The 27838-nt window shown below is 43.9% G+C and overlaps 1 protein-coding gene across 1 annotated transcript in view; it reads right to left on the bottom strand.

Moving 5' to 3' along the window:
• Positions 1-27838, bottom strand: part of GUCY2C (guanylate cyclase 2C) — a 552042-nt gene that overhangs the window by 69420 nt on the left and 454784 nt on the right. Inside the window, exons 21-22 of the mRNA XM_073644175.1 lie at positions 26171-26329; positions 22803-22995 (exon numbers count right to left, since the gene is read on the bottom strand). Of these exons, the coding sequence (XP_073500276.1) occupies positions 22803-22995; positions 26171-26329 (352 nt within the window). The remainder of the gene's footprint in view (positions 1-22802; positions 22996-26170; positions 26330-27838) is intronic.

Raw genomic sequence — 27838 nt, 5'->3', positions numbered from 1 at the left:
TTTCCTTACCCCTTAACACCCACCGACAACTTGAGGGGGTTGAAGTGTTGATCGAGCCGAGGACCCCAAGTGGGGGTAAGCTAAACCCACTAGTTGCTCGCACTCTAGCCGTCGTGAGGAACGGGAGAGTCCCTGTCAGGCTAAACAACACCGCAGACGTAGGCCTAGCCCTTGAAGCCGGCACTCAACTTGCCTGGGTATATGCTCTACCCACGGAAGTGAATCCCATTGGACCCCTAAAATTCACCCCGTCTACAGAAGGCGACTGGACGGTAACCGTCTCAGCCATAAACGCTCAAGTAGACGATGAAGACATTGGGCGAAAACTACGGGAAAAAGTACAGCTAGACACGTCCCAATACACCAAACAAGAAGTGTCTCAAGTGGAGGAACTCATGCGGGAACACCAAGACTCCTTTGCAAAGCATGACACAGACTTTGGGTGTACCACCAGTATCCAGCACGAGATACCCACGGGCGATACCCCCCCTATCCGCGAGAGGTACCGGCAGATACCACCTCAACAATACCAGGAAGTGAAAAGCTTATTAGAATCCATGCTACACGCCGGAGTGGTACGTGAAAGCCAGAGCCCGTGGGCTGCACCCGTGGTGATAGTCAAGAAGAAAGATGGTTCCCTGAGATTTTGCGTAGACTACCGTAGGCTGAACGCTTGCACTATCCGGGACTCATATCCACTTCCTCGGATCGAAGAGTCACTGACCGCCCTGAAGAAGGCCAAATATTTTTCGTCCCTAGACCTGGCCAGTGGATATTGGTAGGTTCCAATGAGTGAGAAGGACAGGGAAAAGACCGCCTTCATCCTTCCCATGGGCCTGTATGAGTTCGACCGGATGCCGTTCGGCTTGAATAACGCACCAGGGACCTTTCAGAGACTGATGGAACGCTGTCTGGGAGACCTTAACTTTGAGTTTACGCTGATATACCTTGACAACATCGTGGTATACTCCGCCACCTTCGAGGATCATCTTCACAAGCTTGGCCAAGTGTTCCTGCGCTTGAGGGGACACGGCTTGAAGTTGAAGCCCAGCAAGTGCTGTCTGTTCCAGCAGGAAATCGACTACTTGGGTCACCGGATCTCGGCCGAAGGTGTCCAGCTCTCTCCGGAGAAGATAGGAGCCGTTCAAGAGTGGCCGCAGCCAACTACCGTCAAAGAAGTCCGGGCTTTTCTGGGGCTGGCAGTCTACTACCGTCGGTTTGTCAAGGACTTTGTTCGGCTTGCTGAACCACTGCATGAGGTTCTCCGAGGGACTGCGAACAGTCCCAGAGGACGACGCATCAGTTGGGGGCCTGACCGAGAAAAATCCTTTCAGGCACTTAAGGCTGCTCTAACATCACCCCCTGTTCTGGCGTATGCAGATTACACATTACCGTTTCAGTTGCACACCGACGCCAGCCTTCAAGGTCTAGGGGCGGTCCTCTCTCAAGTTCAAGATAATAAAGAACGCGTGATAGCCTATGCCAGTAGGTCTCTCCGTGATACCGAAAAGAATCCCGTCAACTACAGCTCCTTCTGCTTGGAACTCTTGGCTCTGACTTGGGCTATGACGGAGAAATTTGCCAGCTATCTGACAGGAGCGGAGGTGCTGGTCATGACGGACAACAATTCTCTTGCCCACCTAGAGAATGCCAAACTAGGGGCAATGGAACAGCGCTGGTTGGCCAGGCTCTCTAGATTCCAGTACAAAATTAAATACAGAGCGGGGAACGAGAATCAGAATGCTGAAAGCCTGTCTAGAGTGACATCATCCCCGCCAGTGGGGGACCGGGATGAAGAGTTGGAGGAAGATGAGATGCCTGACTTTGCCCTGCTCGCAAAGCAAATAGAAGATAGCCGCCAGTATGCGGTAGGAGGGATTGAAGCCGTGGTGGGATCTCCCCTGTCCCAGCAAGAATGGGCCAAGCTTCAAGATCGAGATCCCGAGCACGTCTTACTGAAACAGTATGTGAATAAACAAGAGAAACCGCCCTCCGAAGTGAGAGCCTGACTATCGACTGGAGCCTTGGCTCTGCTTGCCCAATGGGATCGGCTGATCGTGAAAGATGGAGTCCTGTATCGCAGGGCCCTTTTATCCCATATGCTGGAGGAGTGTTTGCAGATTGTCGTCCCGGTGCAGTTGGCCCATGAGATGGTGGGCTAAGCTCACAGGAGGAACGGCCACTTCGGCATAGACAAGACCCTCCGGTGGACCCAGCAGTTCATTTTTTGTCCGGGGCTCCATAAGCTGGTTGAAAACATCTGTCAAGAATGCCGTACCTGTGAATTCCACAAGTCCGCGGAGCAGCGTGCCCCCGTCCAGACTATTAAGACGTCGAGGCCCCTCGAACTGTTGATGGTGGACTATCTGTTGATCGGAACGGCGAATAGTGGCTACCAGTACTGTCTCGTGATGGTGGACCACTTCACGAAATTCGCCGTCGCTGTTGCTACCAGGGATCAGACTGCCGAATCAGCTGCACAGGCCATCTGTCAGCAATTCGTTCAGGTCTACGGGTGTCCGGAGAAGCTACACTCTGATCAGGGGGCTTGTTTCGAAGGGCGAGTCATTGAAGAACTCCAACGGATGTATGGAATCAAGAAGTCCAGGACCACCCCTTACCATCCACAAGGGAATGGCACGTGTGAACGCTTTAACCGGACCCTCTTACAACTGATCCGGACACTGGCTGAAGACAAAAAGCCTGACTGGCCTCGATTCCTCCCAGAACTGCTGTGGGCCTATAATAATCAAGTCCATTCCGTCACCGGATACACCCCATACACCCTTCTCTTTGGCCGTCAAGGCAAAGCCATCCATGAGTTGCAACTGTCTAGCTCCGAAGAAGATACCTGTGGTACCTATCCTTCCTGGCTACAAACACACCACCAGAGAATGGAGACTGTCTACCGGCTAGTAGGCCGACAAATCCATGATCAAGTGCACGCTGACCCACTTCCGGTACAAGAGGACTCACTGAATGTAGGTCAACTGGTCCTAGTCCGTATAAAGAAACCGCAAGGGAAACTCCGGCCCAAGTGGGAGACCGAAGTCTATCGAGTAATTGGACAACCGTACCCCAGTGGCCCCGTCTATCGAGTGCAGGGCGAAGACAGCGGCAGCATCCGAACTTTGCACCGTAATATGTTGCGCCCCTGCCGTTCCCAGCCTGACTCCCCTACTGTGATACCTAGAGAGATGGATATCACTAATACTGTCGGAGACACTGACCCCGGGGATGTAGAGATTGAATGCATGCCTACCCCTGTCCGTCCGACTGCCGCACTTGAACCGATTACCTCCTCTACTGACATTTTGACTGGGAAAGAGAGTGGGGTGACTGATCGGAGAGAGGGGATCCAACCCGTTAGGCGGACAATGAGGACCACGGCAGGGGTACCTCCAGGACTGTCCTACAGAGACCAATATGTGTGGCCCTCTTCCCAGCCGCCCCCTGTCACATCCACAGCCATCGCCGCCCTGGAGCCAGTCGTTGACAGGGACTGCCAACCTCTGAGTGGGGGGGCGTGTAGTGAGCTGGCAGGCTCTGGCTGTTCTGTGATAATTGAGATAGAGCCTGTGACAGAAATGATTACGCAGGATGGTGTTGCCACCTTGTGGCCAGAGGTTGCACCTGCGCAGGGTGTGATGACAGAGAAAAAGACTGAGTCTCCTGTGTCCCGCCCTAGAGAGTCACGTGACCAGAGTGAGAAGCAGGAAAAAGCGCGCGGAGAGTCTGAGAGAGTCTGTGAAAAGAACCAGGACGGTGTGCAGGTCCTCGTGTGTGCCTTAGAGGATACTCTCAACGCGGCTGCTGTTATCTGACATCTTTTCCTCAGAGCTTTCCCCAGCTTCCGCACTGCTGAAGGATTCAGCTGTTACACTTCCCACTACTGGAGTGTGGACTACACAAGGGAATCCACAAGAGCTGCTATCCGGATCAGAGAGACTGTAAGCGGGACCTCTGGCGAGAGGCCAAAGTATTCTTTCCTTTCAGCGAAATTTGTTGTTCCTGTTTTTTTTCTTCGGCTGGGACGCCTTCCTGCAAAGACAGACAGGCCTGCGACGGGGGACACATCCTTCTGGAGTAAAGGACTGGTAACGTGTGAGTAGGGACAGTGAGGGTCAGCTTATAAGTACACGTTATTGCTGTGAACATTTACGGTTGTCATTTACTGTGTTCTGCTATGTTAAAAATGTATACAAGTAAAGATACGGTTATCAAGATAGAGTCTGTCTGTGGGGATCTTGCTGGGCCAGATCATAGATACCAACGCGCGGCCTTGCCCGCCGTCACTTCATCTGCGTAGCTGCACAGGGGCCTAAGAGGTAAGGGGACCCACTGCCATCTCCAAAGGAGGTAGAATTGTGTATTATGATGAGCTATTAGACTGCAAAGAGCCTATACAGTTATGTGCAAAATAATAGCAGTGTGTTTAAAACAACTGAGAAAACGCTTAATCCACATAATAGCATTTATTTCCATATACACAAATGCACTGGGAGCTGCACATTCAATTCCAAATGAAAACAGGAACAAAATATCATCTTTTACACTGAAAATGAATAAAAAGGAATAATAAGCTGCTCAAATAAACAGCAGTGTCAACATTTTCATTTACAAACTCGAATATTTACAATATAAATTGAAATGTGTTTACAGACTTCACTTTTCTGTTAATCACTGAACTAATATTTCTTATATAACCTTTATTTCTGATAACTGCTTTATATCTGTGTGTCATGGGGTCAACTAACATCTGACACCTGCGAGCAGATATTCCAGCCCAAGCTGACTGGACTACATTCCACAGTTCTTTTGCATTCTTAGGTTTTGTATCAAAAACTGCATTTTTGAAGTCACTGTGTAAGGAGATGTCCAGGTGCCATGTTCCCCCTGAAGACATCAATGCTGCTGTGGAATAGAATGTGAATAATGTTTTGTTCCTGATATGTTTCCTTGTGGGCTGTAGTATTAACAAACGGCCACAAGATGCTACTGTCTAGAATGTAGGTGAAAGGTGAAGTTTGCCAGTAGCATAGCAGGCATTTAGGACAGTGTGAGCGTTAACTATGTGTGAGGACAACCCATAGTGGGTGGTTACTTTTGGAATCTCTGTGTATTTTCCAGAGGCGGGAAGAGAGTTCAGTCAGTTGTGTGCAGGACTTCAGAAAAGTGACAGGCTCCATATACTGGCTGCTAGGGTAAACGTGGGCTTTAGTATCCCGCACAGCGGATCATCAGATCCAAGAATCTCTTCACAAGAGTCACCTTAGCCGGCCTGGGAACCTCGAGAGAGTTGTCAGGGACCTAGGGGCGCATTCTGTCTGCAGGACTGCAGAAAAAGTTAGGACTCAAGGCTAGTGCGTGGAGAGAACTCAGATCCGGATATACTGTCTTTGGTGAGGAAGATTCTCTAGGGCTAGAGAACAGAGCCACAGAGAGGCTTCAACTTAATTGGGAACCAGGGCTAAAGTTGTATCAAGTACCTGTGGGAAAGATGACAACCTGTATGTTGGGCCTTATCCTTTATATCTGCCTGTAAATATTGTACATACTCCCAGTTACCCAGTAAAGTCCCAGTTATTATGAACTTTGTGTCCCCTGAATTCATTGCTGTCCTGGTTCCAGAAGAGAAATCCCTGGAGGCACATGAGACCGGCTGGTAAGAAGTAAGTGGAACACACCACATACACTGCAGCACATCAGAGGGAGAACACACCTTGTCTGTAGGGTGTCAGAGCGAGTACGGGCTACAGCTCGCCTGTGACTACCTCGTTGGGAGACCTTACATTTGGCGTAGTCGGCCAAATGTACTCGCATTAAGAAAACGGGGAAAAGCCAACTCAGAACGCAGAAGAAAAAGCGTTGGAAGACATGCGGCCCAAGATGGCAGCCCAAAGCATGGATTCCAAAATAGCGACAGTGGTGGAAAAGAACAGGAGAAGAACCACCTATCGTGGAATGGACGTAGCCCAAGAGCACAAAAAGGTGTCCAGTCCCCAAGAGTTTCGGCCCAGAGAAGGATGGGTCCAGCAGTCAAGATCCGTCCCAGGATGGGAGATACGTTGAAGAAGAGGGTGCGGCGCAGAGTAAAGTCCGGCCCAGGGAGTGGCAGCATGCCAAGATAGGAGGTGCGGCTGAAGGCAGAGCCGCTGAGAGTGAAGTGTGACGCAGCGTTTGCGTCAAAAATTCGGCCTAGGAAGAGGCAGAGCCAGATGTGCAGGAAGCGTGTAGTCAGAGAGCGACTGGCACCATTTTCGTCCCAGCACATGAGAGGTAAGGAGCTGGAGAAGACATCAGTTGTGCTGACACACAGTGATTATGAGACAAGAGCCCAGCCTGCATGGCGAATGGGCATTTGCGGTGATGACAAAGAGATGGAAGATATGAGTGGTGAGAGTCAATATGTGGACCCATAAGCAGTGGACAATACTGGTGGGGATTTGGAGTCTTGTCTGCCCTCGGGACCTGATGACTGCGATCAAGTAGTTCTAGAGATACTACTATCCCCAGTTATTGTGTCTCAGCCTGAAGGGAGACATTCAGTGTACACAGCTTGGGGGACTGGAGAGTCCGTGATCACTCCAGAGTACCAAGAAGAGGTGGAACCCACTGCAGAAGGTATGCAAGCCTCAGCTCTATCCCGTTCAGTAAGGCCGGACGCAGGCCAGCAACTATTGCATGCTGCTCTGTTGCCAACCCAAAGAAACTGCAGTGAATTCCTCAAAAGCGTTGAGCAGTGGTATGCTGAGGGGAGGAAGATCGTAGAGGAGTTTCAGGAAGGACTTTGGGGCTTAACCTCACTCTGGAAGCCTGATGCAGATGTGCAGGTAGTTCCATTGAGGACTTCATCTGGAAGTGGCTTGGTTCTGCCTGAGATGAGTCTGGAAGAAGATGGAGAAATTCCAGGAGACACCTGAGCAGTGACCATGTTGCCCTCTGGGCAGTTGCAGTTACTCGATTGGTCCAGTGGGCTATTTTGAGGGGTCGAGTTCTGAGGAACCACTATTTGAAGACTGAAGACGAGTCGAGTCTCAGGAAACTAAGTTTAAGGCACTTCGCCTTTGTTATTTTTGGAAGGACTGTTGGTACCTTCATGGCCAGAAGGCCTGTTTGTTTCTCCTAAAAGGAATCGGAGGGACTGTTCGAGATACCCTCAAGGCCAGGGGGGCCTGTGGTAGCTGCGGATGGCTGAAGGTTGATTTGCCACTTGCTTATTCCCCCACGCTGGTTGGGGGTGCTTTGCCTTGTGAGAGGGTTCTACACCCTTCGCCGGGGACCTTGCCAACCAGTTGAGGACTTTGACCCAATGCCCCTATGGACTTAATTCTGTATGGACTGTATCCCCATCCTATGCACTGGTGAGTTACGAGGGACTGTACCTCCCATGGACGGTGTCCTGGTCATAAGGACCAATGTTATGGGGAGGGGTAAACAGACGACCTGTTGTTCCAGCCAGGTCAGGAACTGTGCCCTTCGACAGGAAGGCCTGTTGCTCTGTTGGCCTGTGGACCTCTGTCAAATATGGACATGGACACTTGGTTCTGGGGTCCTAACCCAGTGGGACCAGGGTCATGCTGACCCAAAGAAACAGAAAAGAAAACATCTGCCTTCCGGAGAAGCAAGGAATTAATGTTTGTTTTTGGCTTGGTTTTATACTTTGGTGTCTTGCACCTTTACAACCCAAGGTGGTTTGCACGTTAATGACCAGGCCAATTTTTACAATTCTGACAACTGTCACTTTATGAGGTAATTACTCTGGAACGCTTCAACGGATCCTCCTGATTCTAAGAATGTTTTTTTGTGACATATTGTACTTCATGATTGTGGTAAAATTTCTTTGATATCACTTGCGTTTATTGGTGAAAAAAATGGAAATTTTGCGAAAATTTAGCAATTTTCAAAATTTTAATTTTTATGCCCTTAAATCAGAGAGATATGTCACACAAAAGAGTTAATAAATAACATTTCCCACATGTCTACTTTACATCAGCACAATTTTGGAACCCAAATTTTTTTTTATTAGGGAGCTATAAGGGTTAAAAGTTGACCAGCAATTTCTCATTTTTCCAACAAAATTTACAAAACCATTTTTTTAGGGACCACATCACATTTGAAGTCACTTTGAGGGGTCTTTATGACAGAAAATACCCAAAAGTGACACCATTCTAAAAAGTACACCCCTCAAGGTGCTCAAAACCACATTCAAGAACTTTATTAACCCTTCAGGTGCTTCACAGGAATTTTTGGAATGTGGAAGAAAAAGATTAACAATTAACTTTTTTCACAAAAATGTTATTTTAAACCCAATTTATTTTATTTTCGCAGGGGTAACAGGAAAAAATGGACCCCAAAATTTGTTGTGCAATTTCCCCTGAGCACGCAGATACCCCATATGTGGGGAAAAAAACACTGTTTGGGCGCACGGCAGGGTTCGGAAGGGAAGGAGCGCCATTTGACTTTTTGATTGTAAAATTTACTTGAATAATTAGCGGACGCCATGTTGCGTTTGGAGAGCCCCTGATGTGCCTAAACAGTGGAAACCCCCCACAAGTGATACCATTTTGGAAACTAGACCCCTCAGGGAACTTATCTAGATGTGTGGTGAGCACCCTGAACCCCCAAGTCCTTTACAGAAGTTTATAACATGGAGCCGTGAAAATAAAAAAATCTAACTTTTTCCACAAAAATGACGTTTTAGCCCCAATTTTTTTATTTTCACAAGGATAAGAGGAGAAAATGGACCCCAAAAACTTTTGTGTAATGTCTCTTGACAGTACGCCAATACCCAATATGTGGGGAAAATACAGTGTTTGGGCGCACGGCAGGGTTCAGGATTGAAGGGCACTGTGTGACTTTTTGAACGCAAAATTGTCTGGAATCGAGAGCGGACACCATGTCGCATTTGGAGAGCCCCTGATGTGCCTAAATATTGGAAACCCCTCACAAGTGACCCCATTTTGGAAACTACACCCCTCAAAGATTTTATCAAGGGGTATAGTGAACATTTTGAAGCCAGAGGTATGACACAGAATTTGATAACATTAGGTCATCATATTGAATAAGTTGTCATTAGTCAAGCGCAAGTGCTCGCTACTTGAGTTTGCATCGGGTACTCAGGTATGCACCATGTCGAGTGACATGCTCGAGTCCCCACCCTCATGTTTCAAGGTTATTAGACACCCAAAAAAAAAACATGCGGGGATCATTCGTGCATGGCAGGCAATCCCTGCGAGGATTTTTAGCCCGCGAAGCATATGGGACGGAGACTCGAGCACCCGCGATACTCAGTGCATACCCAAGTACCCGATGCAAACTCAAGTAGCGAGCACTTGCGCTCAACACTAGTCGCCATATCATCATCTTTTTTTTTTTTTTTTTTTACTTTTGAAAAAAATCCCAACCCTAACCCTAACCCAACCCTAACTTTTTACGCCATTCCTCGTGCGGTATAAGTGATTAGACGTCTTTATTCTTCGGGTCGGTGCGATTACAGCAATACCAGAATCATATCGGGTTTTTATGATTGACAGCTGTCAGACACTAAAAGACGCATTTTTTCTAAAATCTAGTTTTTGCATCACCATATTTTGAGAGCTATAATTTTTCCATATTTTGGCAGACAGAGTCATGTGATGACTTGTTTTTTGCGGGATGAGTTGACGTTTTTATTGGTGCCATTTTCAGGCACGTGACATTTTTTGATCGCTTTCTATTCCGATTTTTGGGAGGCAGAATAAACAAAAGCCAACAATTCAGGAATTATTTTTTTTTACAATTCTTTATGCTGTTCCACGTGTGGTAAAATTGATAAGGTAGCTTTATTCTTCGGGTCAGTACGTTTATAGTGGTACCACATTTATATCATCTTTTATGTTTTGTTGCTTTTACAGAATAAAAGCTATTTTATAGAAAAAAATATTTTTTTGCATTGCTTTATTCTGAGAGCTGGAACTTTTTTATTTTTCGGCTGATGGAGCTGTATGGCAGCTTGTTTTTTGTGGGACAACATGACGTTTTCAGCGGTACCATTTTTATTTATATTCGTGTTTTTGATCGCGTGTTATTCCATTTTTTGTTTGGCGGTATGGTGATAAAGCATTGTTTTTTGCTTCATTTTTTTTTTTTTTTTTTACCGTGTTCACTTCAAGGGCTAACTAGTGGGACAGTTTTATAGGTCAGGTCGTTCCTGACGCGGCGATACCAAATATGTGTACTTTTATTGTTTTGTTTTTTTTCATAATAATATTTATTGATGGCTACATTATATTTTCATTTTTGATGGATTATTATTATTTTTTTTATATATTTTTACAATTTTTTAAAAAAAATTTTTTTCACTTTCTGAGACTTTTTTTTACTTTTATACTTTGTACCACTATGGGATTTTTACTTTTTTTTATTCTGATCACCTGCATAGCACAGAAATGGGGCACCATACCTGTGCTATGCAGGCTGTCAGCGCTACACAGGGATAAGATCGTTTGGTCATGCACTGCGCATGACCAAACTATCTTCCTGCTGTCTGGTGACCCGGATGTTGTCATGACGACATCGGTCATCATGGCAACATCCAGGAAGCCGCGGCAGACAGCGCTGGAGGCCGGAAGAGGAGGAGAGTATTGCGATCACCTCCCCTTGCCACCGCAATGCTGCGATCGACTTCGATTGCAGCATTGCGGGGGTTAATGTGCCGTGAGTGGTGCGGGACCGCTCCCTGAACATAGTATCGGGTTTCAGCTGTGACAATCAGCTGACACCCGGCGGCGATCGCGCCTGCACAGCCTGTGTGTGGGCGCGATCGCCATGACGTACTATTCTGTACCTGGCTCTTAAAGCCCAGGGCGCAGGTACGGAATAGTATTTCATGAGCTTTAAAGGGGATAAAGAACGGGTAAATGCAAGAAGATGACCAGGTACCATGTTCCCCCTGAAGACATCAATGTTGCTGTGGTATAGAATGTGAATAATGTTTTGTTCCTGATATGTTTCCTTGTGGGCTGTAGTATTAACAAACGGCCACAACATGCTACTGTCTAGAATGTAGGTGAAAGGTGAAGTTTGCCAGTAGCATAGCAGGCATTTATGACAGTGTGAGAGTTAACTATGTGTCAGGACAGCCCATAGTGGGTGGGTACTTTAGAAATTTCTGGGTAGTTTCCAGAAGCAGGAAGAGAGTTCAGTCAGCTGTGTGCAGGACTTCAGAAAAGTGGCAGGCTCCATATACTATCAGCTAGGGTAGACGTGGGCCTTAGTATCCCAGACAGTGAATCATCAGATCCAAGAATCTCTTCACAAGAGTCCCCTTAGCCGGACTGGAAACCTTAAGAGAGTCATAGGGGACCTAGGGGCGCATTCTGTCTGCAGGACTGCAGAAGAAGTTAGGACTCAATGCTAGTGCATGGAGAGAGCTCGCTTGAATTCACTGTTTATTGGTTGTCTCACAGATCATCTGCAGCCTTTAGAACCAATATGAACAATTTTGCTCTCATCTGTCCATAGAATGTTGCACCACTTTTCTTTAGACCAGTCAATGTGTTCTATGGCAAACTGTAACCATTTAAACACGTGGTATTTTTCATCAATGTTACTTTATGATGGTTTCTTGGAAATAGCTTGGCTTCACGTAGGAGTCTTCTGATGATTGTAGGACTCACAGGTAACTGAAGACCTTCTTTGTTCTCCCTGGAGCTGATCATTGGATGCTTCTTTTCCATACTTGTGATTCTGTGATCTATGGAAATGATAGTATTTTTTTCCTATCATGTGCTTTGGGTTTTGTTAGCTTTTTAAAAGCAAAAAAATTAAAATCTAGTTAGCTGAGCAGCCAATTATTTTCTGCACTTCTTTACGTGTTTCCACCTCTCCAAACAATGTCTTGATCAAAGTTCTATCTCCTCCGGTACAATGTCCCATTTTACTTACTGAGCAAAGGCTAAAACCAACAGGTAAAACATTTGCTGCCCTCCTTTAAATAAGGGTCATAATTGACACCTGTTTCTACACAGTATGAATGACCTCACTAATTGAACTCAGCACTGCTAATAATTAGAAAAAACCCCATTCTTTAAATGAGTCAATTACATCCAATTAGTAGCTCGCATGTCATGACTATCAACTCTGTTGGTTGTCCATTAGTCACCTACACCTAGTCATGATTTTTTCCCACGTTGTATGATCTTTTCTGCCAAAAACAGTGAATAAACACAGTGATGTTAGACTGCTATTATTTTGCACATAACTGTATATTGTTTTTGCATATGGGCCCTCATCTGACTATGTCAGCTTCTACTTTAATTAGTACATGTTCTGTTTTTAAAAAACAGAAGATATACATGAAAATTTAATGTCCGAATTATGCCTTAGTCAATTCCTTCATGTGGTTCCCTACCAGAACCTGCATATAAAAGTTAAAAAAATTATAACTGTAGAAGTTAAAAAAATATCAACATGCTAAAACATAATGCAACAGCCCATAAACACACACACACACACACACACACACTGAATTGAAATTTGTGAAAAATTATTTGATTTTCTTATTATTTGACTTCAAGCTGTTGACAAACCACAGGAAATCTTTATTAGGCTAGAGCTACACAGTGATGTTTTGCACAATAGCAATTCTCACAAAAGTTACAGAGGCATATAAAAAATTTGGCTGCTCCTGGTCACAATTACTGTTATTGTGGACAGTTAAGCTATTTGAAGATGAAATGATCTCTAAAGGGCCTAAATTTAAAGATGATACATTTCCTTTGTATTTTACGCAAACAATATATTTACAGTATGTCATTTTTTATATTTTAAAAATTACAAAAAGGAAAATGGACTGATGCAAAAGTTTGGGCACCCTGCATGTTTAGTACCTAGTATCACCCTCTTTTGCAAGTATCACAGCTTGTAAACGCTTTTTGTAGCCATACAAGAGTCTTTCAATTCTTGTTTGAGTGATTTTAATCCATGCTTCCTTAAAAAATTCTTCCAGTTCTGTGAGAATCCTAGGTCTCCTTGCATGCACTGCTATTTTGAAGCCTAGCCACAGATTTTCAATGATGTTCAAATCAGGGGACTGTGAGGGCCATTGTAAAACCTTCCGCTTGTGCCTTTTGAGGTAGTCTATTGTGGATTTTGATTTGTGTTTAGGTTCATTATCCATTTGTAGAAGCCATCCTCTTTTCCACTTCAGCTTTTTTTTTACAGATGGTGTTTTCTTTGAATCAAGAATTTGTTGAAATTTCATTGAATACATTCTTCCCTCTACCCGTGAAATGTTCCCCGTACCATTAGCTGCAGCACACCCCCAAAGCATGATTGATCCACCCCCATGCTTACTGGTTGGCGAGATGTTCTTTTCCTGAAATTCTGTGCCCTATTTTCTCCACACATACCTTTGATCATTGTGGCCAAAGAGTTCTATTTTAACCTCATCAGTACACAGGACTTGTTTCCAAAATGCATCAGGCTTGTTTAGATGTTCTTTTGCATACTTCTGACACTGAATTTTATGGTGAGGATGCAGGAAAGGTGTTCTTCTGATGACTCTTCCATGCAGGCCATATTTGTGCAGGTGTCTCTGAACAGAAGAACAATGTACCACAACTCCAGAGTTTGCTAAATTTTTCTGAAGGTCTTTTGCAGTCAATCGGGGTTCAGATTTGCCTCTCTAGCAATCCTACGAGCAGCTCTCACTGAAATTTTGCTTGGTCTACCAGACCTTAGCTTGACCTCCACTGTTCCTGTTACCTGCCATTTCTTAATTTAATTTCGAACTGAGGAAAGGACGACTTGAAAACGCTTTGCTATCTTCTTATAGCCTTCTCCTGCTTTGTGGGCCTCCACCATTTTCATTTTCAGAGCGCAGCTGCTTAGAAGAACTCACGGCTGCAGTTTTTGGCTCAAGATTAGAGGAGGCTGTTTTTTATAAAGCTGGGAAATTTGCATCACCTGGCCTTTCCTAACGATGATAGTGAACAAGCCATGACCTTAACAGGCTAATTAAGATCTGAAACCTGGATTAAAGTTATCTGTGCACATAAATCTCCAAGGCTGCCCAAAACTTTTGCATTGGCCCATTTGCAATTTTTAAAATGGAAAAAATGACAATATATATTTTTTTGTTACTAAAATACAAAGGAAATATGTCATCTTTAACTTTAGCCCTTTTAGAGATCATTTCATCTTCAACTAGCTCAACTGTTTTCAATGACAGTAATTTTGACCAGGGGTGCCCAAACTTTTACATGCCACTTTAGTTATGTGACAAAATACATCTGCGCAACTCGTCTGTGACTTGCTGTCACATGACTATTTAAGAGCTGTAATTTTACTGTTAAGAAATGACCAGGTTGCACGAGAGTCACAATAAATAAATGACTTGCATTGAAGTATATAGCAAGTGAGTTGTATACAACTTGTGACCAGCAACAGAAAATCTAAAACATTTGGAAACATTTCCAATTTTGTGTCTCAGTTCCAGGAGGTCGCGGGTCTCACCATAGAAATCATTCGATGAGATGTCATAAAACTTCAGTTACAAGGTCGCACAACACATCACCATGTAGCCCTAGCTTTAACTGGACAGGCTACAAAAATGTTAAAAAGCATCAAAAATATGGACCAATTTAAGTCTTTTTCAATTACTCTCCTCCTGTATGAGTCGCCGTCACATTGTGTTCAAGATTATTGTAATTGTTCTTGTAAGTATACCCCTTCACATGTAAAGTGCCATGGAATAAATGGCGCTGTAATAATAATAAATAATAATAATTACTATATGTATTTTGGGCTAAAAATAATGTTTTAATAGGATTACTTTAACAATGTTGTATTGCAAAGAACCTACTGCAGAATTAATAGGAGCAAAGAAGAGTATCAATAATAAAAAGGTATATTTTATTAGCCATAAATAAAAAAAATCATAACCACTAAGGGGACATCAATAGGCAGCATATAATATCTGAATATAATTTATCCAAGTATGTACTGTAATACAGCAAAAGGGAAGTTGACTTATGTATAACTGACCACTGTAACTAAAGCTGAAGTGTATATAGAAGTACATTGTATAAGTAGCCAGCAGGAAATTTGCTGGATATTAGGTATGTGTCACTGAGGTTGTATGGTTCCCAGAAAGATTTGAGCAGTTAGCAACATTTAATGGGACTGGTTAGATCCGATAATGCTAATGACCTGCAGATATAGGGTTAAAGTGAACCTGACAGCTGATACATGCTGCCTGAACCACAGTCAACATGTATCAGACAGCGTCTGCATGAATCCAGCTTTATATGGTTAAGTTTGAAACGCTGCATCGTTACAGAGAAAAACATAGCTTAAGAGCCACCGGAGACCGAGCCGCATTGGAGACTAGTCGGACAGACTGGTCTCCAGTGGCTTTTCCGCGCCCACTACCCTGGATTGACAGGTCTCTGCCTATATGTGCATGTAGGCAGAGACCTGTCAATTACAGAGCAATTACAGTCTCCGCTAAAAACACTGAGAACGACAACTGTAACCATTGTAACTAACAGTCATTGAAGCAGAGTCGGCTGCCAATCAGTGCCAATATTTATAGACGTTGTTCTCAGAGCTGTGAGCAATGACTGTAATTGCTCCAAGCACGCCTGCATGACTGAAAGCAGGCAGCTCCCGGGAGAAATCTAGGTCATTTTCTACCGGTCGACGCACTTTTAGTACTGCAGTAGTGCAACTCCATAAAGCTATTAACCTGCAGATTCCCTTTAAGATACTAAATTTGTTATTTAGATGCATTTAGGATCCAGGATTTAGGAGTATTGAACAGTCTAGGGCAGTGTTTCCCAAACTCCAGTCCTCACGGCCCCCCACAGGTCATGTTTTCAGGATTTCTACAGTGCTGCACAGCCAAGAGAATTACTGATGCCTTGATGATAATTCCACCACCTGGCCAATGCTAAGAAAATACTGAAAACATGAGCTGATGGGGTCCGTGAGGACTGGAGTTTGGGAGACATTGGTCTAGGGGAATGGTCTCGCCTGTACTATACTAGAGAGTTTGGACTCACTGACCTAAAGCTCTAGATGGGCCTCTAAAAATTATTAAAATGGAAAGTTGCCTATGAATTGGGTGGAAGAAAGCTTATTTCTACAGAAGCTAGAAAGTTGAATTCTGCTTGTTCCTAGTTTTCTTTGTGTGACCACTAAGTTGTGAGCTTTTCCATGATATCTGCTTGTGTGGGAATATCTCCTATGTCAATGAACTATGCAACTTTAGACTAATATCAGTCTCTCCAGCCGATATTGACAGGTTTGGGCAACAATCTAAGTACCATTCGGCCATCTAATGTGTATGGAAGCCTTAGGAAAAGGACTTTTCTTGTTTGTTTTCTTGCTGAATAAAATATCATTTCTGTAGTTTTTTTTTGCTGATTCAGAAGCTATGTTTTGACTACTATTTGTTATTAACCACCATACACAATTTATAGCAAGTAGCCTGCCCTGCATGTTAGTTGGCCATGTTTCCCTATGTGTAAATGAGGGCGATCTCTGGGGAAGATTGGTGAAACACAAGCTGCACCTGCGGCTGGCTGTATTACAGTAGATAGCAGACTGTAAAATGAGTTAAAATGAGTTAGACTGCTGAGGACAGTGATACATGTATGCCTCATATCAGATGCAGGGCCGGCTCCAGGTTTTTCTGGGCCCCGGGCGAAAGAGTCTCAGTGGGCCCCTTTAACACATACCACGATTCATGATGCGCAGATACGGCGGAGAATATATATATATATATATATATATATATATATATATATATATATATATATATATATATAGTACAATGCAAAGATTTTACTTCTTACATTACATGAGTGATATCTATTGTAAATTCTACAATAGTTCAGAAACCGGTGAATCACTCCACACAGAATACTGGCCCCCATATAAGGCTCCATACGGAATACTGGCCCCCATATAAGGCCCCATACGGAATACTGGCCCCCATATAAGGCTCCATACGGAATACTGGCCCCCATATAAGGCTCCATACGGAATACTGGCCCCCATATAAGGCTCCATGCGGAATACTGGCCCCCATATAAGGCCCCATACGGAATACTGGCCCCCATATAAGGCTCCATGCGGAATACTGACCCCCATATAAGGCCCCATACGGAATACTGGCCCCCATATAAGGCCCCATACGGAATACTGGCCCCCATATAAGGCCCCATACGGAATACTGGCCCCCATATAAGGCCCCATATGGAATACTGGCCCCCATATAAGGCTCCATGCGGAATACTGGCCCCCATATAAGGCTCCATACGGAATACTGGCCCCCATATAAGGCTCCATACGGAATACTGGCCCCCATATAAGGCTCCATACGGAATACTGGCCCCCATATAAGGCTCCATACGGAATACTGGCCCCCATATAAGGCTCCATACGGAATACTGGCCCCCATATAAGGCTCCATACGGAATACTGGCCCCCATATAAGGCCCCATACGGAATACTGGCCCCCATATAAGGCCCCATACGGAATACTGGCCCCCATATAAGGCTCCATGCGGAATACTGGCCCCCATATAAGGCTCCATACGGAATACTGGCCCCCATATAAGGCCCCATACGGAATACTGGCCCCCATATAAGGCCCCATACGGAATACTGGCCCCCATATAAGGCCCCATACGGAATACTGGCCCCCATATAAGGCTCCATGCGGAATACTGGCCCCCATATAAGGCTCCATACGGAATACTGACCCCCATATAAGGCTCCATACGGAATACTGGCCCTCATATAAGGCTCCATACGGAATACTGGCCCCCATATAAGGCTCCATACGGAATACTGGCCTCCATATAAGGCTCCATACGGAATACTGGCCCCCATATAAGGCTCCATACGGAATACTGGCCCCCATATAACGCTCCATACAGGATACTGGTCTCCTTATAAAGCTCCATACAGGATACTGGCCCCCATATAACGCTCCATACAGGATACTGGTCCCCTTATAAAACTCCATACAGGATACTGGCTCCCATATAACGCTCCATACAGGATACCGGCCCCCTTATAATGCTCCATACAGGATACCAGTCCCCTTATAATGCTCCATACAGGATACTGGCCCCCATATAATGCTGCATGCAGGCTGTTACCCCCCACATAATGCCCCATACAGGCTGTCCCCCCCCTTATAATGCTCCATGCAGGCTGTTACCCCCCACATAATGCCCCATACAGCCCCCCCCTTTTAATGCTCCATGCAGGCTGTTCCCCCCCACATAATGCACTATGCAGGCTGCCCCCCCCTTTATAATGCCCCATGCAGGCTGTTCCCCACCTTATAATGCCCCATGCAGGATGTCACCCCCCCTCTTTATAATGCCCCATGCAGGATGTCCCCCCCTCTTTATAATGCCCCATGCAGGATGTCCCCCCCTCTCTTTATAATGCCCCATGCAGGATGCCCCCCCTCTTTATAATGCCCCATGCAGGATGTCCCCCCCTCTCTTTATAATGCCCCATGCAGGATGTCCCCCCTCTCTTTATAATGCCCCATGCAAGATGTCCCCACCTCTCTTTATAATGCCCCATGGAGGATGTCACCATCCCCCTCTTTATAATGCCCCATGCAGGATGCCCCCCCCCTTTATAATGCCCCATGCAGGATGCCCCCCCCCTCTCTTTATAATGCCCCATGCAGGATGCCCCCCCCTCTCTTTATAATGCCCCATGCAGGATGTCCCCCCCTCTCTTTATAATGCCCCATGCAGGATGCCCCCCCCCTCTTTATAATGCCCGATGCAGGATGTCCCCCCCTCTCTTTATAATGCCCCATGCAGGATGTACCCCCCTCTCTTTATAATGCCCCATGCAGGATATCCCTCCCCCCCATATAATGCCCCATGCAGGATGTCCCCCCCTCTCTTTATAATGCCCCATGCAGGATGTCACCCCCCCTCTTTATAATGCCCCATGCAGGATGTCACCCCCCCCTCTCTTTATAATGCCCCATGCAGGATGCCCCCCCTCTTTATAATACCCCATGCAGGATGTCCCCCCCTCTCTTTATAATACCCCATGCAGGATGCCCCCCCTCTCTTTATAATGCTCCATGGAGGATGCCCCCCCCCCCTCTTTATACTGCCCCATGCCTCCATACAATAAAAAAAAAAAATCAAATACTCACCTCCCTTCTGCTCACCTGCTGCCCGCTGCTCGGGTCCGAACTCCAGCGTTGTCGGCGTTGTCCCGCTCAGCGCTCCCTGTGACGGCTCAGGGGAGGGCGCGGTGTAAAGACGTCACCGCGCCCTCTGACCTGAGACGTCACAGGGAGCGCAGAGCAGGAAGACAGCGGATCTGCGGAGGCACGGGGAGAGGTAAGTATCCAGCTGCCGGGGCCCTGAGCAAGCGGAGGAGAAGGGCGGGCGCTGACACCGCTCTCCTCCTCCCATAGCCCAGCGGGGTGCGCGACCGCTAGTGGGCCCCTCTGCCCTCTGCCTGCCCCTCTGACGCCGGCCCTGATCAGATGCCTTGTTGTTGAGAAATCATCTTTTATCACTTTATATAAATGACCTCTTCCAGGCTGTGGGGAGGACACTGCCCAGAAGATAACTCTGCCTCCAGATATTATTTTACATGCAAGGGGAGTTACCAGTGTGATGTGTAATGGCCGCTGTCACATCTCTTGATCTCACTGCAGAGCTGTGTGTGATTATACCTGACACATCTGCAGGTGAACTCTCAGCTTCAGCTTCCATCTCACAGGCAGACAGTGCGTAATATTGTTACATTACAGCAGAGCTGAGACAGAGGCAAAAAATGTGTTTGCAAGATGACAAAGTTCAGTTCTCCTGTTCTGTGTTAGTTACTTGTCTCATACTGGTAACTCCACCTTTTATTTAAAATAATCTCTGGAGGTAGGTAGAGTTATCTTCCAGGCAGCGTCCTCCCTATAGCCTGGAAGGTAATTTACATACAGTAGTGTTCAAAATAATAGCAGTCAAATATGACTAACCAGATTAATCACTGTGTTTGGTAGAATTATATTCAATTGGTGAGGTCAATCATTCTGTGAAGAAACAGGTGTGAATCAGGTGAAGCCAGCTATTTAAGGGTGAAGCCAGCACATGTTGTACACGCATTTCTCCTTGAAAGTCTGAGAAATAAGTGTCGTTTGAGACATTGTTCAGAAGAACAGCGTACTTTGATTCAAAAGTTGATTGGAGAGGGTAAAACTTGTAAAGAAGTGCAGACAATGATAGGCTGTTCAGCTAAAATGATCTCCAATGCTTTAAAATAGAAAGCAAAACCAGGGAGATGTGGAAGAAAATGGAAGACTACCATTCGAATGGATCGAAGAATTACCAGAATGGCAAAGGTTCAGCCAATGATCAGCTCCAGGATGATCAAAGACAGTCTCAAGTTACCTGTGAGTACTGTGACAGTTAGAAGACGCCTGTGTGAAGCTAATCTCTTAGCAAGAAGTCACCTCAAAGTCCCACTGTTAAAAAAAATACATGTACTGAAACGGATACAATTTGCAAAAGAACACATCAACAAGTCTAAAGAGAAATGGAGAAACATTTTGTGGACTGATGAAAGTAAAATTGTTTGTTTTGGGTTCAAGGGCCGCAGACAGTTCATCAGATGACCCCCAAACTCTGAATTTAAGCCACAGTACACTCTGAAGACAGTGAAGCATGGTGGTGCAAGCATCATGATATGGGCATGTTTCTCTCACTTTGGTGCTGGACCCAATTACCGCATACCAGGGATCATGGACCAGTTTGCATATATTAAAATACTTGAAGAGGTCATGTGGTCATAAGCTGTAGAGGATATGCCCTTAAAATGGGTGTTTCAACAAGACAAAGACCCTAAACTCACCAGTAAGTGAGCAAAATCTTGGTTCCAGTCCAACAAAATTGAGGTTATGGTGTGGCCAGCCTACTCCCTGGACCTTAATGTGATAGAACACTTGTGGGGTGATATAAAAAATGCAGTTTCTGAGGCAAAGCCAACAAATACCAAAGAATTGTGGGATGTAGTCAAAGCATCCTGGGGTGGAATAACAGTTGACAGGTGCCAGAAGTTGGTTGACTCTATGCAACATAGATGTGATGTAGTTCTAAAAAACTGTGGGTATACAACTAAGTATTAGGTTAGTGATTCACAGGAATGCTAAATCCTCAAAAAAAAGAATACATATTGTGAGTTTGCAAAGCAGACACTGCTATTTTTTTAGAACAGCCCAATGTTCATTTTATGTTATTTTCTGTAAAGTAGTTAAAAATGATATACATTTCTCTTCATGTTTTGAATTAGAAAATAGTGTGCAATGTTCCCAATGCATGGAAATAAAAACTAGTATAAAGATTTTGTGCTTAACATGTTTTTGAACACACTGCTATTATTTTGAATACTACTGTATAAGAAAAATGTGGACTTCTCTGGAATAAGACATTGAATTGCAGATATCAATGTATCATTGTATTTACTTAAAATGGGAGACTTTAGAAGTATACTGGCACCAATCCCACAAGCTAAAGTGATATTCTCATTATCAGCAGTTACTTACGATCTTTTACGGTGCTGCATAAGCTATAGTTCAAGACAGACATCGATATGAAGAAAAGTGGAAAGCAGCACTCAGGGGTGGATTAAGAGTAGCAAGGGCCGCGGGCAGTTTAGAAGGCGCGGGCCCCTCCCCCCCCACACACACACACACCTGATGTATCACATGTCACGTGATCCCCTGTGATAGATCATGTGATAGCTCACGTGAAATTAATTTGGCACAATATTAATATATTAATTATAATAATTTTTTTTAGGCTGTGTGCCCACTATGCGTTTTTTAAGTGTTTCCACAGCGGCAATTCCGCTGCAGAAACGCTTAAAAAACGCTTGGTAGAAGGCCTGCCATGTTCCCCAATGATAATCCGCATGTGCTGTGCACATGCTGCGGAAATTTCCGCTGCGGATTATGATTGCGGAAAAATCCGCAGCACTACCAATTATTTTGCGGAAGCGTGGCATTTTCGCCGCCATTGACTTGCATTGGAACGCATGGAATCCGCATCACTGCATCTGTACATCTGGGTACCATAGTACCTGTAAAAAAAAAAAAAGAATTAAAATAAAAAATATACATTATACTCACCTTCCGATGTCCTCAGCCTTAACTGAAGAGACGTGTGTATGACACACGGCACATAAAGTAAGTCCACAGTATGACAGACAATTAGGTGGGAGGCGAGGTAAAGGAAAGTGGTGTTTCTGTCAGGGTCTTCTTTAATACATGTTGATTAGAAATGGGTGAATACATTTACAGGATACTAGTCTACATCAGCATTCTGTGGCCTCCAGAAGGAAGCCCTGAGAACCATCTTGTACAGGCGTGAATTCCCAGCACCTCTTCTGATTTGGAGGCCCAGCACAACATCAGTATGATGATGTGTCAGGGCTACTTATCAGAAAAGGTGCCAGGGTTCCCAGCAGGTAGGTGGTGGGTTGCAGGGCTCCCATCAGGCAGCCACAGAATACTGACTTGGCTGCTGGACCAGGGTTCTGCGAATTGATTAGCACATCTCAAATGTTGATATTATTTGCAACAACCCCAGTGTTATTTGTCATGGTGCAAACTATGTACTGTCTGTTAATTCTGACTGACAGTGCATATTAACATGCTTTTTGCATTTACCACTGTAGGATTGTAGGATTTATTTATTGGGCTAGTGTCTTCTTCCATCCAACTATATTCTGCTGATTTACAAACATTCTGTTTAGCTTAGTACCTTATAGACATCATGATGATCTAAAATCCGGTCAAAATCCTTGTACACGTCATTCAGCATATCCACAACTTCCATTGGTGTACTATATTTGCAGATAGTAGTAAATCCAACAATATCGCTGAAGTAAATGCTGACTTCTTCAAAGAATTCTGGTTCGACTAATCCTGTTTCCTTAAGGGACTTAACCACAGGCCTGCAGTAAATAAACATACATGAAAAGCGTTCAATAGTTCCATGTTCCAGGATACAAGGTACAATAATATTGCAGCATCTGTAAGACAAGACCCAGGAGTCCTCAATGAGCACAGAGTCTGCAGTACTAAGATTTAAGCCATAGACTTTTTATTCCATGTCTATTTTAAAAACGTAGTCTTATTATTTTCACACCATTGACGCAGAGATTAGGTCTGCATACACAGGCTGTTATTCTTAGTAGGAACCTTGTGACATATACTCCTTTACTACCCAATCCATATGTGAGGTTTTTAACCACAAATCTGTCCATTTAATACATTATTTCTATATATTTTCCACAGCATTACTCAATTTTATGACTTTTTAAGGGTCACAGTACACCAGGAAATTTTACTCAAGAAAAAATGAATTTAACAATTTAGTCCATTAATAAGTCTAAAAGCAGTAAATTAGCCATAAAGATAAAATAGAAATATCTTGATATATGAAGCCACCAGAAGAGGGAGCTAACTTGCACACATTTTTATTAAAGGGGATGACCCCTTTCAAAAAAAAATTTCTGATATGTACAATTTCTTGTATAAAAACAAACTGAGCTTTACTTAACCTCCTGGGTTCTAGCACAATGACTTGACTGCAGCCTCGGTATCCGTTACTTGGCTGCAGCAGTGACATGTCAACATCACTGCTGACAAGTGTGATTGTTTGCAAGGATGTCAATGTGATGCTTCCGCTGCTGCCAAGAGTAACAGAGACCGAGGCAAAGGCGGAAACACAGCACTAGACCTAGGGACCGTAAGTTATACACTAGGGAGGTGGGGGGTATACAATGCATGGAACATATCAGGAAAACTTTTCTGAAAGGGGACAGCTCCTCTAAATTCAATGCCTGAATACTATGTAGTGATAGTATGTTCATGACCTCCATCTAGTGATAGCTTCAGAAAGATAGCTAGAATTTAATCAGTAGTAAAACAGGGAAATAAGCGACTGGTTTACAAAGGTCTTACTATGCACTGCATTTTTTTTATAAGTCACATAGAGAAATTCATAATAAGGGGATTGTCATGTGAAAACAAGTGATCACCTATCCATCTTGGTTTGGGTCCGACCACTAGGGACCCCAGCAGAATGGAGCACTTTGATCCCTGTTAGAATGGAATGGCAATGCACATGCTTGGCGACCACTCCATTCATTCTCTATGGGCCTGTCAAGAGCAGTACTTGGCTTTTTTTGATAGCTCGATAGAGAATGAATGGAGCGACGGTCGGTCATGCGCTCTACCGCTCCAGTTTAAAGGGGTTTAAAAGTTCCTTATTCTACCGATCAGTGCGGTCCCAGTGCTCAAAAAGTGCAGCCCCAATGGTCAACAAGTTATCATCTATCTAGTGGAAAGCTGATAACTTGTTGTCACCAGACAACGCCTTTAAAGAGGACCTTTACAGAAGTTGAGCTGTTGATCTGAATACACAATGTAATAGTTGCTGCAGAGCAGAATAAAACTTTTTTTTTCAATTTTGCCTCTCATTACGGAGATATAAGCAAAGTATTTTGCACCTAATGAGTTAAACTTTCTTTTAAGTCCAAGTGCATGTTGTCACATAGTTTTCATTGGGGGCATGTACTTCTTCTCCCTGTATGATGATGACCAATCTTAAGCAAGCAGCAACATTTAAGAAAGAAGAACACAGCACCATCATAGCTTAGAGCATGTTTCTCAGTGTGTGAGATGTATAATGACAGACAGCCCTGATTTCTCCTGCATGAGTCAGTGTGGGGGAAGGGACAGTGCAGCTAAATTTAGCAGTGTCACATTACAAACCATTCTTTCAGCTCTCCAGATTATTATGTCAATAATCATACTTATATCTGCTATACTAAAGCAATTTGTAATTTCTCTGCAGTGAGATCAGAGCTGCATTACAGACTGCCTCTTCTGGGCTACTTTGTGAGATATAATGACACCCTTCTCTAATTTCACTGCAGAGAGAGTACAGGTTGAGCACAACAGATTTAAGTGTGATACTGACACTTTAAGTTCTCATCTCCAGACAGGCGGTGTTGGGGGAGGTTCAGTACAGCAGAGCTGACCTTGTTATGAGATTAAGAGAGCTGATAGAAGGGTTTTGCACTGTGACACAGGTAAACTCAGCCATGCTGCCCCTTCCCTCACATCAAACTTAACTGAAAGGTGTGAGCCATCTATGCTATCTCCCAGCACTTTCTAATTATGTAGAAGGTTAGACCAAGAGATCAGAGCTGTATCCTTACATCTCACACACTGATAAGTCTGCTCTAAGCTATGGTGGGGGCATGTTCTTTCCTTTCACTGTTGCTGCCTGCCCATGGTTGGCTGGCATCATACAGGGAGAAGAAGTACATGCCCTCAGTGAAAACTGTCTGATCACACCCACTTTGATTTAAAAGCTAACTCATTAGATGCCAAATACTTTGATTGCTAATATCTCCACAATGGAGAGGTGAAATTGGAAATAAAATAAAACAAAAAAAAAAAAATTTTATTCTGATCTGCAGCCATCTCATGGGTCCAGTTCAATATGAATAATTTGGTGAAAGGTCCTCTTTAACAGTTTGGGCAACTAGTTCGCAACTAAATTACATTCCAGTACTGAAGTTTTATTAAAAATGCAATTACGGTAAGTAAAATAACACATTTGTTTTTTGTGTTTACATGCAATTGAGTGGTTTAACTGTAGACTTTTGTAAAACCATTTGCAGCCAGCTAGCCGGTGATCTATCACCAATGAGTCTCTATAACAGATGACCATTAGAGCAAAGAAAACATTATCAGTGATGACCAAAGCAGACTAAAAATCTGCCCTGCCAGCTCTAGAGGGAACCTGAAACATAGCAGTAAATGGATCCCCAAAATACTGTAGCATCAAATGGATAGCTTTCCATGAGACAGTTAGCGCTAGCAATCCATCACTAGTGAGCAGCCGCAACAGAGCAACATGAGTTGTAGTCCACATTGATTTCCTATTGTGATACAGCAAAAGAAACTTTGCAGAAAGCACTAAATTATTCAATATAACAAGAAAACAAGACAAAATCTGCCTCTATAATGAAACAAAGACATGTCTGAAAGAGGCATGTATGTTACATTTCTTCCCTATTCTGGTATTTAGCTTGCACAAATGTAAGCTCTTACCCTGGTAGAAGCATGAAGTTCAGGCGGTCAGCTCGATCTCTTTCTGCTTTGTACAGCTTGGTACGTTCCTCCACTAAATGCTCTAAATTTTTAGAGTAGAGCTGCAATCGCCTCAGTAAGGTGTCCATATAACTCTCATTTGTCTGGGCATGGAAATTACTATGTACAGAAACACAAAGTTTACTAAGAAATTAGATCAATAACCTACATATAGGAAAGTATATAGATAACTTCAGAAGCTTTAAGCCTTAAAGGGGCGGTTCCCTTTCAGACAATTTCTACCTTTCTAATCCCTATTGCCGTTTGTTAAAACATAACAAACCGTGCTGTACCCACCTTCTTCAGGTCCTCCGGAGAGTTTCTGCTACTGTTCTTGGTGTCTGGCATTAAATGCAGCTCTGATGTCATGATGTCATGTCGACACCACAGCAGTCAAGTAGTGAGCTCATTGAGAGCCATGCTGTCCACATGATGTCAGCGCCACAGCCAGTGACAGACACTGGGAGCAGCAGTCGAGACTCGCTGGTTGACCCATTCATGAGTGCAATGTGGTTTGTTATGTTTTAACAAACTACAGCTGGGCTGGAGCCGAACATTATCTGACAGGGAACAACCCTAGGGCTAATATATAAAATTTTTAAGTTTAACTGTATACAATAAAAACTGTTTGGAAGGAAAAATCAATATTTATTCTTGTGTATACTCTCAGAGCCAGAAGTAAAACATTTTTCCATCAACTGAGCTACACACATCGACAAAATTGTTGGTACCCTTCTGTTAAAGTAAGAAAAACCCACCATGGTCACTAAAATTACTTGAAACTGACAAAAATAATTTTCATTTAAAATGTACTGACTATAAACTAATGAAAATCAGACATTGCTTTTGAATTGTGGTTCAACAGAAAAATAATAATAAAAAAACTAATGAAAATTGTCGGGACCAAAAGGATGGTGACCTTAACTCCTTAGTGACCGAGCCAATTTTGACCTTAACCCTAGAACGCATGACCATAAAAATCTACACTTTCACATACCTGGGGCCTTTTAGGCCCGTGTGCAAATAACATGGAATAACTCAAACTCAAATGACAAATAACTATATACATGAAGAATACCTAGAGTTTCAAAATTCTAACTAAAGTAATCTTGCAGAAAATAGAAAACAATTAACAGGGCGGGCCTGCGAGGCCCCAGGTATGCGTTCTAGGGTTAATGACCAAGCCAAGACCAGTGTCCCTTTATGAGATAACAACTCTGGAAAGCTTCAACGGATTCCACTGATTCTGAGTCTGTTTATTCGTGACATATTGTACTTCATGATACTGCTAAAATTTCTTCCATATGACTTTTGGCGAAAATTTAGCAATTTTCAAACTTTGAATTCTTATGCCCTTAAATCAGAGAGATATGTCACACAAAATAGTTAATAAATAACATTTCCCACATGTGTATTTTATATCAGCTCAATTTTTGAAACAATTTTTTTTTTGTTAGGAAGTTAGAAGGGTTAAAAGTTGACCAGTGATTTCTCATTTTTCCAGCAAAATTTACAAAACCATTTATTTCAGGGACCACATCACATTTGAAGAGACTTGGAGGGGTCTATATGACAGAAAACACCCAAAAATTACATGATTCTAAAAAATGCACCCCTCAAGGTGCTCAA

This window comes from Phyllobates terribilis, unplaced genomic scaffold (genome assembly GCF_046119375.1).
Source record: "Phyllobates terribilis strain yellow unplaced genomic scaffold, ASM4611937v1 Scaffold_8__6_contigs__length_399053987, whole genome shotgun sequence".
NCBI classification, from domain to species: domain Eukaryota; kingdom Metazoa; phylum Chordata; class Amphibia; order Anura; family Dendrobatidae; genus Phyllobates; species Phyllobates terribilis.
This window is presented reverse-complemented; position numbering and strand designations above follow the sequence as displayed.